Below are 14,853 nucleotides of genomic sequence, written 5' to 3' on the forward strand. Positions count from 1 at the left end.
AGAGAAAGAACATGATATTGGTCAGGAAAATTAATTTACATAAAGACAGGAAAATGAAAGAATAAATGAAGGCTTTTTTTTTTTTAAAGGTTAGGTTAGAGCTGGTTTGTAGTTTAGAAAATTACTTCTAAAAGAATTTTTTGAAAACCAGATAAACAGACACCATAATCATAAAAATAGCACATGCTCACTGGTTTTTAAGTATTTTTATTCTTAAGTAATAAAAATTAGAGATTCTCAAGATGTTGCAAATATAGTTGAGAGGTCCTGTGTACACTCTGCTCAGCTCCCCCATGGCATTTATTACATAACTATATTATTAAATCGGGACATTGACATCGAATGTTCACTGTTTAAAATCAGCCAGAAACATGTAAAAATGTATGTAAAGACAAAGCAGTTTCTCAGAGCCATCTCTGTGTTTCCCTACAGACCTTCCAATAAGGTGCATTTATATACAGACATTGTGTGAACACATGTAGAGGTCTTGACTTTTGGGGAGGAAATGGGTCATTTATGCTATAATTTACATTTTTCATGCAACATTGCATGAATTTCATATTCATAAATATGAATCTGCTTTATTTTTCATTTCTTCCTATGGAAAATAAATATACCATAATTTATTAAACAGCTCCTCTTTTTTTTGGACATTATGGGGTCTCCAGTGTTTCTACATCTAAATAATGCTGCAGTTAATATCCTTAGACTTACATATTGAGCAATTATATTTCTCTCTGCTTTTTGTTGTGAAGTAGAATTTACTGGATATTGCCAAAATAATGTTCAAAGAAATAAACCAACCAGAATTATTTTTAAGAGAAGTGCTTACATTAGCTATATGACAAAAATCTTAGCAGATTTATGGGGGAAATTATTTGTGTAAGTGTGCATGTAGTAAAATAGGGAATATTCCTTATTTATAATACAAGCATTTTTTTTTTATTGTGATTAATTTTGGTGAATTTTCAAATGTGCTCCCCAAGGAATAAGTCTTTGTCTCCAGAGACTGGCAATTTTAAGCCAATGCATAATGTAAAGAGAGACAGTCTCAAACTTAAATGTTTTTAATTATCAATATTCTTGCTATTTCTTTCACAGAGTGGTAGGGTAAAATTTTTAGAATAGCCTGTCAGCAATAAAGGATAGTGATAATCTGGCCTTTGATAAATATTATACATTTATGAAATTAATTATTGTATATAATCTCAATATTGGCACTATCCAACAGGTAACTTTATCCTTCCTCTCAACATTAATTTGCATTTTTGCCAAACTTTCTATTATTTGCTTACAAGAAATATTTTTTTAAAGTTATTTTTTATTGACTACAAATGTTCCTTCTCCCCCCTTCCCCTCATTAGATATTCTGGTTTGGGAGAATAGTTTATGAGAAGTTTAAATATTTAAATATTTAATAGGGCCTGTGAATAAATATAGTATTGGTGTCATGAAATAGCATTTTTTGTCCAAGTGAACTATACTTAGAAAACCAATAATATCCATAGGATATTGATTAGGCGAGACATTGGAGGAGCTTGATTGTCCCCAATCAAAGGGTGTCAGTCTCTAACATTCTGAAGCACCATAACCAAATATCAGATGTTTTTTAATTATTCTGAAAAAAGTGACTTATTTTTAAGTTGTAGCTTTTGTTGAGTTCAAAACCATTGAATACTCTTAATTACTCAATTATTGATAAGAATTTAATTTCTTTTAAAAAATATTTTATTAATTGACTAGAGGCCTGGCACACGAAATTCGTGCCCGGGTACCGTCTCTAGGCCTGGCCTGTAATTAGGGCCATATTCCCTGGCTGTCTACAGGCCACCAGTTCGCCGTCAGGTGATTGGAGCCTGCTGGCCGAGGGGAGGAACTGAGAAATCAGCCTTTCTGCCTGCTCACCAGCCCCACCCCCACTTGGGGTTGCCCTCTGTGTGTGGGGTGACTGGTTGGGCAAGGGCTTTGGCCTGGCACCACCCATGTCCCCCACTACCTACCCCCAGTTCCCCATTCGCCATTGGGCATTGGAGCCTGCCAACCATGGAAAGGGGCAGAGAGGTGGTCAGTGCACCTCATAGTGACTAGTCGAGTGGTCATTCTGGTCATTCTGCCATTAGAGTCAATTTGCATATTACCCTTTCATTTATAGGATAGAGGCCTGGTGCATGGGTGGGAGCCGGCCAGCCTGCCCTGATGGGGCCCCTGGATCAGGGTGGAGATTCCCTATTGGAGAGAAGGGCCAGCTGGGGTAAGGACTGCAGGGGGGTTGCAGGCTGGCCATGCCCCCGATCAGGGTGGGGGTCCCTACTGGGGGGTGGGGCTGGGCCAGGGGTAGGGGCCATGGTCATTCTGGTCTCTGGTTGTTCCACCATTTCAGTTGTTGGGCTTTTATTATATAAGATTTTCAACTAATCTGTATCTTAAAGAATGCTTCCAACTTTCTTACCTATTATCCTCTCTCCCTTCTTTGTTTTCCTAATTATCAACAAGCTTTACCTTAATTGTGTTGAAGGTCCTGGGCCAGGCTCTGGTTTATGTGTTACAAAGAAGAAATGCTGCCCCAACCAGTTTGGCTCAGTGGATAGAGTATCAGCCTATGGACTGAAGGGTCCCAGGTTCAATTCCAATCAAGGACACATACCTCGTTGGTTGCTGGCTCAATCCCTGGGCCAGCTCGCATGTAGGAGGAAACCAATCAGTGTGTCTCTGATGTTTCTATCTCTCCCCCTCCCTTCCACTCTTTCTAAAAATCAATGGATAAGTGTCCTCAGGTGAGGATTAACCAAAAAACAAAGACAAAGAAGAGATGCTATGGCTTGAGTTTTTTTCTGGTGGCCTCATGTAAGATGTTTATGCACAGTGTCAATGGAAACAATTATTTTAGCAGGATGACACAGCCTATTTTGCTTAGAAATGTCCTCATTTCCTGTTCAGGTTACCCAGAGGTCAGGTAGGGATTTCTTTTTGCCCGTAGTGCAGATTCACATCGCGCAAGCATTGTAGAGCTTAGGTCACAAGCACTTGATTCTGAAGGCAGCATTTATCTTCCTAAGAAAATAAGCCCTTCCCTTGTTGTTTTTATTTGGTTTCTCTTTTTGTGTTTTGCTGTTAAAACCTGTAGTGAAAGTGTATAGCCATAGCTGAAGCTCTGTACCAATAGCTGTTTCTTAACTAAGCTGCATCTTCAAGTTTATGGCCCATTTTGAAGTTCATGTGGATACCTGCGTAGCCAGATGTCACAGTGTTGTCACTATTGGCCTGTCCCAGAAATCTGTTCCTAAGCTCTCAGGAAAGCATCAGGCCCCAAAGCAAGCCATGGCTTCATTCTAGGTACTCCTGCCTCAGTGAATCAGCTTTGGTATAGTCTGGTTACCACTCTTTTTTCATATTTAATTATGCTGTGAGGTTGTAGGAAAACTAACTAAGCAGCAAGTGTTTTGACAAGTTTATTAAGCAAATTATTATATAATACCTGACAAAATGTAATCACATGTACAATCAGGTTTGCAAATAACTAGATGACTGGGGGTTAATAAATTGTCTAGCATAATAGAAGTGCCTTTTAGATTCTAGAAGAGTAAATGAAATATGTTTCTTTTTTAAAATATATTTTCATTGATTTCTGAGAGGAAGGGCAAGGGCGAGGGAGATAGAAACATTAATGATGCGAGAGAATCATGGGTCGGCTGCCTCCTGCACGCCCCCCACAACTCGGGCACGTGCTCTTGCCTGGAATCAAATCTGGGACCCTTCAGTCTGCAGGCCAACACTCTTATCCACTGGGCCAAACTGGGTAGGGCCAAAATATATTTCTTGAAAAATTGTTCAAATAAAGGCTATAAAGTCTATTATAAGATCAGAAAGAAATAAAATGAGTGAGGACACAAAACCTTTAAATTCCTTTTTTGTGTTTTGTTGTTGTTAATCCTCACCTGAGGATACTTTTCCCATTGATTTTTAGAGAGAGTGAAAAGAAGGGAGGGAAGAAGAGAGAGGGAAACAGAGATAGAAGCATCAATTATGAGAGAGAACCATTGATTGACTGCCTCCTGCATGACCCTTACTGGGGACCGAGCCTGCATCTTGGGCATATGCCTTTGATTGGAATTGAACCCCGGGCTCTTCAGTCCACAGGCCAATGCTCTATCCATTGAGCAAAACTGGCTAGAGCCCCCTTTTTCTTCTTAACAAGTGTATTATGAAGGAATACACAAAGAAACCCCAGGCAGTCTTTCTTCATTTGAGCAGCTACACTCTCTAATATATCCTTGTGTATAGATACATTGGCATCCATTTTTTCTTCATTGGCTAATCCGTATTGTCTTCCTTCATTGTTCAAACTCTTCCAAAGTCAGCTCATACAAGCAGATCTTATTTCTTCATTGCTTCAGTGAGACAAAATGATTCATCAGGGAGAATTGAAAATCTAGTAAACATCTCTAATCATGAGTTTCAGGGTTTGATATCCTTAATATTGGAAGTCTGAGCTCCAATGGTGAAGTCATTACATAATTATCTACTATACCTGTTCCCAACCAAATGGTGGCAGATATTGTAATGGATCTAGACAGAAAATTAAATGTATGATCCAAAAATGTTTAACATGTTTGATGGTGTCACCACTGGTTGACAAAAGGTAATCTCAAGAGCAGAACTTCGGTTATAAAATATTTTAGTATATTCTATAGCACAAAATAAATCAGTCAATAAAATGGACTAGTGTGGCTTTCATAATAATTATAAGATATTACTAAAAATTCAGAGGTGTCTTAATTATTAATAATTTACATGTAACATAAAATAACATAGTCATCTTATTAGTATGTAAGATGTGGGTTCAGTGTAGACTTAAAATTCTGTGTCAAAAGGTAACCTATGAGTTCATCTCAACATGTATTTATTTAATTTATACCAGAAACTGGGCCAAATGTGAAGATACAGATATTAAGCAAAATAAGTCACCAGCTTTGAGGAACTTACAAAGGGCACTTCAACTATTGGGATATTGGAAAGAGACTGGGGTGAGGTAGCTATGAGTCACCCAACTACAAAAGGAATTAATTGATACTTGATTCGTTAGTGAATCGACAGAAATTAACGCATGATGCCAATATGTTGTGAAAGCTACTCAAGATATATGGAGGGTGCTATAAAAGAGGAATGGCCAACCCAAACAAGACCACCTGGTCTGGGAAGGCTTCCTGAGAGAAGTGAATCCCGACTTAAACTTTATGGAATCACTAAGTTACCTGGAGGAAGAGGAGAAGGAGACTCCACTCAGAGAAGAAAGAGATAAACGTATAGGATTATCATTTCATGGTTTATAAGAGTTCCGAATATTTCTCGTTTAGGAGTTTAAATTACAAGTCAGGAGAAGAAGCTGTAAGGTTGACTTGGATCAGGTGCAAAATAACTTTTCATGTCATGTTAAAGAACTTAAACTTTATCATGTGAGACTTGGGAAGCCATTGAAGGTTTCAAGCAAATGAATGGTGTGATCAAATTTATATTTTAGCTGGATCTCTGGCAACGGTGTGTAAAGGTTGATGGATCTGGCGTATTAGAAGGGAGAGGCAATGGGGATGGGCAAGACCGGAGGCCTCAGGGGTGATTCCTATATCGGAACTAGGACAGTAGTGGGAATAGTAGGGATGAAAGCAGTTATCTAGGACTACGACATAGCCTACCATCAAGAATACTTGAGGAACAGTCAACCTCTGCTGGGTGCAGTCCACCTGGGTGAGGTGACTTGAAGAGACCGGTGCCTTTTAACCTCTACTCAAAGCTCCTCCCAGTCCTCACGCGGAGGGATCGGAGGGGAGCGGAAGGGCCTGCTGAAAAAGGCCAATGTGGGGCGAGGCCTCAGGTGCCGCAGAGAGCCAAAAGGTGAGGGGGTGTGGAGGCACAATACTGCTTCTTCCTGGTGTTGCCCTAGCCTTTTCTGTCTGCTACTTAAGATTCTCTTCCGTACTGAATGTGGATTTTTCCAAACGTGCTGTTTTCAGAGAGCTGGGAAGTGGGTAAAGCCAAGTACTTTAAAAATCATATAGCTTATTATTTGATTTCACTCTCTGTTTAGAAAAAGGGCTTGTATTTTCCCCACTGTGGCTAATTTAATAAGACCCATTTTTCTTGAATCCCCCGTGCACAATTACTCATATTTCTTCCGTAAAGCTGTATTATGGTTTAGGATTTTTGTGTTGTTTAAATCTCAGAAGCCTTCTAGGAAACCTTGCTTTGGTTTTGTTTTTTGGAGGCAAAGGAAAAATGATCTCCTGGTTTACTTTTGGAATCTGCAAAGCAACTCTGAGGTCCCAGGTGGATTTGGTGTTTAGGAAAAGGGACTTTGGGGGACGAGGGTTGACCCTGAGCCCCCAGGTCACTGTTCACATTTACAAAAGCAAACCTGGTATCCCCAATTGCTTTTCTCTTGAGGTTGGCTTAACTTTATTTATCTTCTGTCTTGGGTCACTGCCCCTGAGGTGCTTCAAAAGCAAAACCCAAAAGACCCAAAACAAAGAAAGCTAAACCAGATTCAGGGAAAAATGACCTGTACTCTGGGTTCACTTTTACAAAGGCAAAAAGTCACTTCGAGTTCCATAGAATGGTTTTAAATCGGTCTAGAGTCATTGTGTCATTTGCACAAAGTGATCTCAACAGGTCTGAGACCCCAAGTTTCTGGGGTGTAGACATAGGGTGAGACTTAGGATGGGAAACTGTCAGCAAGCTAAATGTGATGACACAGACGAATTCTTCAGTGATTCAACTATTTGAGCATATAAATGGGACCACCCATGCAACCATTTCTTTCTGTAAGCTGAATTTTTTTGTTTGGTGGACACACACAGGGAACGCTGAGGAAGTGAAACTTACAACTCACTTACAAATATTGGCATAAATCCACTTTATGTTATCAGATTAGTTATGAAGGGTATTTTTGAATCCTTGGTGAAAAAAAAGTTAGGATACTAATTTTAGGTAATCTTATAAATCATGAGATAGAACCAAGGCACATTATTTTGCTGTTCATTTTTATATGATCCATACTTTGCTTACTTCCCAAAAGGATTTAAGGTGGAATTACTTGACTTGACTATTGGAACAAACCCATTCATAGAACTTAATGCCGATTTTCATTATAATATGCCTGACTTTATCCTTTAATAAGTAATTGTAAAATTGCTCTTGGATAATCTAGGGGAGATTTTTGTTTTTGTTCATATTTGATCTACATCTTTGAATTTAAGGTATATATGTTAAATAATAAATTCAGCTGTTGAGACTATGTCTTACTGTTTATTTAAAAGACTGAGAGAGATTTGGTGTGATTAATAGTAAGTGTATTGTTTATGTATTGCCATCTTACGGAAGCAAAACTCGAGACAGAGAAGTGAGGTTTTCCATAGTAAGGTTTTACTATTAAGGACGTAGTGCATCTCAGGAAACCTGAGGCAGGTCCCAAGGCGCTGACTGTTTGTGTGGAGTGAAGGTGAGTGTCAGTGGTTGTACCTGTCATCACTCCCGTTTCCTCATCTCCTCCTGTCACACTCTGGCTCCAGAGCAGTCATGTTCTTTTAAACCATCCCAAAGATCAGAGATCATGCATCTTAGTCAAAGCAGGCATGGGTAGCAATCTACAGAAATGGGTTCAGTCCATCAATCGGCCTGGTATAGCATTTGTTCCATTACATTCTCGTTTTAAAAAAATTTTAAATGAAAAAGGACCTTATAATTATGGATAAAGGATATGGGAAGACCATTCAGAAATATTAGTGCTTCTCTCTCTAGGGAGAACGTGTAACACATTCAATATTAGACCCAGGGCTTTCTTGTGAGGGAATCTGGCTTTATCCTTGCTCCAGTCAAATCCTGGGAGAAATGGGGAAGTCAGTTGTCTGCGTTCACTGGCCCCCGTCTGCCAGCAGGCCAACATGGGCCTTTTTCAGAGACCTGTCAACACAGCCAAAGGGAGCTGGAGGGTGCTCATTTTTGTACTCGAGAAGCCTAAGAAAAAAGCCTAAGTAAACTTGGAATAGTGGTCTGCCATCATCAATCAGCCAGTTTTCCCTGAATATCTCTGTTGGACACTTATGCATTTTCCTGCCTCGTTTGTTTCTATTTACTTATTGATGCAGTGTGGTGCATTTGAAAAATCCTTACACATATGAAAATGAGAAATCAGAATATGAGATCAGCATGCTTGCTGGCCCCATATCTCCTCTCCACCCACGTCCATGTAAACCTTAGGACATAGACAATGAAATGGTGCTCAAGTCTACAGCCACTGGATTAATGGACGGAGAACAATGAGCAATATGGCTGCTACATAAATCAGTAGTCTCTGTCTTAATATTAAATTGATAGTAGCTTCCTTATGTGTGATGGTAGTTTAAAATACTAGGGTTTTGTGTGAATAGTTTTTAAAAAATAATTTCTTCATACTAACATCAAAATACTACTTGTTTCCTTGTTAACTGTCTGCTTTTCCACCTTTTCCACATATCATGTAAACTCTTTGAGGTCAGGGACTTTGTCTTGTTCAATACTATATCCTGGTGCCTAACACAGATGCTATTTCCCTGCCTCCTGGTAGGTGAGCCGTCAATATTGTTGAATGAATAAATGAATGTTATCTATAATAGGTGCTTAGCCTTTTATCCACATTGGCAATGCATTCCTTCACCATTAATGTGCAGATTTATGCAGATCTCCATACCTGTCTTCAAGTTAACTTGCCACTATATGTAGTTCTATGAAGTATTAGTGTAAAATTGAAAGCATGTCGATTAGATTTGTCTACATGTGGGCAGGTAGGTTAAATTTTGTGGTTCCTGTAATGTCTAGGGGTAAGAGATTTGCATAAGATTGTCTGGCTATATGTGAAAAGTGTAAGTATAATATGTCTTTATCTAGGAAACTCTGTGTTGGTGCCGTAGAAGAACCAGTTCTATATTCACAGTTGGAGTTGGTGTAGGTTTTTAATTAAGAGGGCTCCTCCTTTCCCACCTGGGGGTAGATCTGCACAAGAGAAAAACAGACTTATTTTAAGGCCTCTTCCTCTTGCAAATCCCAAAGGTCATGTTGCTAATGCCTTTTGGAAAGAAAGGGAGATTACAGCCAGTATACAGTTATTAAGTGTTACTTTCTGCTGACTGTGCGCATGCCCACACACACTTGTGCAAACACATACCTAACCTGAAGAGGAATCCTTCAAAATGAGGCTTTTGTTAACGCCTCTGTGAGGAGTAGTCATTATCGAAATTTAACATATAAATATGTAAACCTTATTTCTAACTCTAGAGTTAATACATTTCCATGTGAAATATTATGAAAATAAAGAAGACAATACATTCATTACCCATAATCCCATCACATGAATAACAGCCATTCAGAACATTTTCTCAAATTTTCTTCCAGTCATTTTAGATGGGTCTTTATGTAATTTCAGTAGTAATTTTATTATAAGCATGTTCCCAAGCTGCTTAAAATCCTGTGTAGACCAATTTTAATAACAGCATAATTGTCTTATAGATACATCTTATTTAATCATTGTCTTAATATTGATATTTAGGCTGTTTTCAGGGTTTTTTCTCTTCAGTTTTTTGATAACACAAATAACATTTTTGAGATTAATATCTTCGTTCATACTTTTTTGTCCATCTTTATTATTGTTTCCTAGAGTTAAATTCCTGTAAGTATGTTTACTGAATCAAAGAGAATGATCATTTCTATAAGTTTCTTAAACACTTAACAAAATCACATTGCAGAAAAGTTACACAAATTTACATTTTCACCATGGGAAAATATGAAAGTAACTTTTCTTCCTTGGGAAAGGAAGGAAAAGTACTTGCTACAACAGTCAAAAATTACACAGAACTTTAAATAAGTTCCCTTTTCTTTTATTACATAGTATATTCTTTTAACTTTGTATTAGTGTAGTTTCTGTTCCAATGTTTTAGATTTTGGTATGGCCTAGAATGCTGTCTGAAGAAAAAATAGAGTGGCTTTTAATATTGGTACTTAATATTTTCATGATAGAATTTTCCTCCTTTTACAAGAAATTTTCTATTCATAGCTGTCTGTTGGATAGGGAAAGAGTCAAACAAGTCCATTATCTTCCAAAGGAAGAGCTAGTTTCTTGTAAACTTTCTTTAGGTTTGAGCCACCCCTGAAGTTTTATTCCTCTCTCAGTTAGTGGGTTGGCTTGAATAGAATGGCGTATGAGTAAATGCAAATGCTTCGTTCATTTGAAAGCAAAAGCAGTATACTTCTGAGTTAAAACAAAAATGAAGGGATAATATAAAAACTGAAGGAAGGTAGTAAGTAAAGCATTTAGCTTTCTAAAACAATTCAAATGGGGATAGGAAGTTGGTTTTAAATGGCTTAAAGGGGATTAGGGTTTTAAAGTTGGATAAGGAGTTTGGTGCTTTGGTTTAGGCATGGCATTGCTTTTAAAAGATTACTTCCATATTTGACAACAGTCCTAACTGGAGATTATAAAGCAAATAGTCGATTTTAAAACATTACAGAAAACAAGAGGGTTTCTTTTGTTGTTGTTGTTTGTTTATACAAAATGATTGCCTAGAGTTAACATGCTGAGTCCTGAAGCCCTCCTTTCATAAGACTACTGAGGATCTATCACCAGGGAGAATCCAGCAGAGGTTGTTTAATGCACTTAATTGAGATTATCCGAGCTTTTGGTTTAAATTACTTTGGGAAAGTCTAGATGCAAATGGCTTCTTAGAAAGGTAAACATACTTAACCTCTAAGAGAAAAGGTTAAATTTAAGTTCTTTAACATTCTTCACCAAAACTTATTTATTAAATTTGAGTATGAAACGAATAATGTATAAAGCTTAAATCTCTATACCTAATATAGTTAATATTAACTGTTTTCATTTTATACTTATTTCAAAATGCAATCAAGTATTTTATTTAAAAAGCAACCCCTGACAATGTTAATGACTTCAAAAGTAAAAAGATAGTAAATACCATTTTGATTATAAAGTGCAGTTAATGAAGTTTCAAAAGGGAATTTCCTTATTCTGTTTTATGTAAGAAGCAGGCCATGTTACAGTGAATCTAGAGTGGCATATTCTTATGTATAAGCTGTAGGTAAGCAGCTAAAAGTTGGTTTAACATTTCCCCATCTTTCTCAGCTCCTTGACCTGTTTATGGTTTGGGATTGGTCTACTTATCTAGCTGATTATGGACAGCCAGCTTCTAAGTACCTCCGGGTGAATCCAAACACAGCCCTTACTCTTTTGGAGAAGTGAGTATACTCTGAAAACTTTTTTACATAATATTTTAGCATTTTGTGACTCAGTGATTAAAGAACTAGAGATTTTCATCAAAAGAGAAATGTCTAAAGGGAGCTTAAAGGCTCAGGCCATTTTAATGACCAAAACATAAGCCTCTTTTTTGCCCGTTAATGTTAGTGTATGAGATTGCTATTTATGTTAACATGAACAAAACGTTTTTCCTACTGTACCCTCAATAGCAGGCTTCATTGCCCTTAGAAATGTGTTTACCTGAGACAAGGAAGAACTGGAACTATATTTTTTTATGCTATAACATCGGAAAGAAGCTATTTTGTAAAATGTGGCTAGCAATTGGAATGTCTGCCACCAGTGAGTGCTACCAAACCCCACTGGTATGGGCCTGGGTTCTTTGTAGCAGAAAAGCATGTGATTTAAAAAGTAATACAGTAAAAACTGAAGTAACAGGACACTTACTGGTATATCTTGTCCAATTAAAAATAATACAAATTTAGATTCTGCCAAATTATGTGGCAGATTTTTTTTACTCAATCATATTTCATTTTAAGTATCACTATTAAAATTTAATTGTTGAATTAAAAGTGTATATTATTTCCCCACATTTCAAAATGTCTGTTGTGTATTTTACTTGGGAGGAAAAAACTGTTTAAAATACATGTAACTTTATTTTACAATACCATGAAACACCACTGAGGCAAAAAAAATAAAATAAAAAAATTGCTGCTTTAAATTTTCTAATGTTATTTTTCCTTTTACCTTGTCTTGCTATGATTGTAATTTGCAGTTAATAGAGTGTATGTATATTAGCATACTTTATGGAATGGTATTAGAAAATAGTATAATATTAGAAAATAATATACTTTAGATTTATATGCTAATGCAAAAATACCCCTTTATAGAGGATGTAGAATAAAGCTGCTAATTTTTTTTGGTGTGGTACCTATTTCCCTAATTCTAATTCTATTAGTACTTCTTTTCTTTGAAAGATATTTTTCAAACATAAGCTTAATATTAGATAATTCAGAGCCCCCCAGGATACTTTACTTGTGACAGCTCAGCTTATGATTTCTTTTACTAAGCTTCTTCATTCACATGTGTTCCTAGGATGAAGGATACTAGCAAAAAGAACAATATATTTGCTCAGTTCAGGAAGAATGACCGGGACAAACAGAAGTTGATAGAGACAGTCATGAAGCAGCTGCGGAGTTTGGTGAACGGTATGTCCCAGCACCCATAGACTTCACATCCCTCGCTCTCGGTGACACCAGATTCGTGACTGAATATTATCTCCAACTGGCTGTGGTAGCTGCCGTTTGCAGAATTAAAAAAACACAAAAGAAAAGACGCTGATGAGAGCTGGAATGAGAGACAGTAATAAATATCATTTGTATGGGTTTTTAAATAATTGAATACTATTTTATATATGGAAAATGTGAGATTAATTTTTCAATTTTTAAAAATATATGTAAATCAGGTCAAAATTGTATATGAAACTGATTGTAAATACATTAGAAAAACTTATGCCTCTACATATCTTTTTTTATTCAGACTTGAATGATAGTTTGGTTTGTTTTTTCCATCGGTATCTGGTCTTGGAACGCAATCATGTCTGATATGGGACTGTTTCACTGTCATTTTCTGACTTTTAGCTTTTACTTTCACCTAAATATAATTTAGGTGGACAAAAATTTTCTAATTCTGCTGATTCTGAGGGGGAAATAGGTAAATATTTAAGGTCCCTGAAATCAACCTTGATTTAACCCAGTAAGAATGTGAATTATTTGTTCTCCTTGGGTGGCTTAATGCAATCATTCTGAATATGAAGACAAGTGTTTGGATTTTCTAAAGATGCAATGTTTCTGTTCAGTAGGGGTAATATTTCTAACTATATTGTCTGCAGCTGACCCCATTCCAGAATTTATTTGGTTTGGGTCAAGTTAAAAGAGAGGACAGGAAGTAAGTGGGGTAAACCACTTCAGGTGCAGCTTGTGCGACGGTAGCTGTGTTCCTGCACATAAGGTACACAGGGGTCAGGTTACTGCCTTCAAATAGCAGGTCTCCCTCCCGGACCCTCACTTGGCAACAAGCCAAACCAAATGAACTCTGGAAAATCTAAAACGAATATACATTTTCCTTTGTGTAAATGACCGCAGTCCAAATGGAAACAGCAGTCTGATCCTTATGTTCTCGACATTGTATTTATGCTGAGTGCTCCTTTTACATTTTCAGGATTTATGCCTGTAAGAAACTTCCATTTGACTCTGTAAAATAAGTGTAAAGAATTATATGTACATTTCTTGATTTTGTGATGAAATATAAAAGAGGTTGAGCAAGTTATTGAAAGTGAGCATCTATTCAGAGCTTCTTGATTTAAAACAACTGCTTGGTTTGGAAAGGGTATTGTTCCCTAGTTATTGGAATGGGGTGTCACTAAAACAAAATAAATGTTCTTTTGACCATCTCTTATCCTAAGGTTTTTCACACTTGTAAAACTTTGCATGGAAAACACGGTAATTCTTAGAAGTTTCTGCAGGAGGGTAGAGCAGCTAGCTAGCTAGCTCTCTTTGAAGACTGGAATGTGGGTGTCGCTGGTGTGCCTTACCCAGCCCTCCAGGGCATGGGCTTGGGCGAGGGGTCCCAAATTGGGAGAGCGGCTGCATTTGGAGCTCTGCAATGCAAAGCGGAGAGCAACTCTGTAGACTGGGGCGGGAGTCTCCGAAGGGGAAGGAGGTGGTGAATGTGGTCCCTGAGACCCCAAAGGAGCTCTGGGTTATCTGCTTCTCTTTGGCTTGGGGCAACAATGGCGCGACCATCTTTTTATTTTATTTTATCTTCACCCGAAAAATTGAGGAAGAGAAAGAGAAACATCGATGTGAAACAGTCACATCGATTGGTTGCCTCCCACACGCCCCCGACCTGGCTGGGGATCAAACCTAAAAACCCTGGTACCGTGCTCTTGGCCAGGAGTCTAACCTGAGACCCTTGGGTGCGCGGGCATGCGCTCTAACCACTTAGCAACCCGACATCGTTTGAAGGATTCGTGAAGCGGTAGATCAGAGGCCGGAAGGAGTGGGGGATATCGGAGACTCTCCACCCTGGCTATCTTTGTAGGCGCTTGCGAAGCCTCTGATGGCGTCGAAGTGCACACTTTCCCCTCCGAAAGGGAAACTGAGCAAATGGGAGAAACCCGACCTCAGCTATGAGCACTGGGAGGGGAAGGGGCACTCAGAAGCTCGACGGTGCGGACCTCAGGGAGAGAGCTCGCGCGCTGTAGTTCAGTGCGCGCGGTTTGCCCACCGCGGAGCTCCCGCGGGCAAGTGCTGGCTCGAACCCGAGACCCCGCCCGAGTGTTCCTGCCGGTCCCTCCGCGGTCCCGCTGCAGCCGCCCCACCCCGCCCTGCCCCAAGCCCCTGGGCCCTCGGCGAGCCCCCCCAGCCCACCGCCTCCAATCAGTGCCCTGCGCCGAGCGCTTTAAATATGCACAGTGCGTCACTTCGGTGCCTCCGATCGGTCCGTGGGGAGGGAGCCGGGGTCTATATAACTGTGCCGGGTGGGCCGAGAGGAGTCAACAG

General features: G+C 38.7%; 1 protein-coding gene across 3 annotated transcripts in view; it reads left to right on the top strand.

Moving 5' to 3' along the window:
- EXOC6 (exocyst complex component 6) overlaps positions 1-13,742 on the top strand; it is a 109,457-nt gene extending 95,715 nt beyond the window's left edge. For all 3 annotated transcript variants that reach the window (XM_036438564.2, XM_045581907.1, XM_036438565.2), the window contains 2 exons: positions 11,162-11,274; positions 12,386-13,742. In XM_036438564.2, coding sequence (XP_036294457.1) covers positions 11,162-11,274; positions 12,386-12,518 — 246 coding nt within the window. In that variant the 3' untranslated portion in view covers positions 12,519-13,742. The remainder of the gene's footprint in view (positions 1-11,161; positions 11,275-12,385) is intronic.
- The last annotated feature ends 1,111 nt before the right edge of the window (positions 13,743-14,853 follow it).

Source organism: Pipistrellus kuhlii, unplaced genomic scaffold (assembly GCF_014108245.1).
Source record: "Pipistrellus kuhlii isolate mPipKuh1 unplaced genomic scaffold, mPipKuh1.p scaffold_m20_p_15, whole genome shotgun sequence".
NCBI lineage: Eukaryota > Metazoa > Chordata > Mammalia > Chiroptera > Vespertilionidae > Pipistrellus > Pipistrellus kuhlii.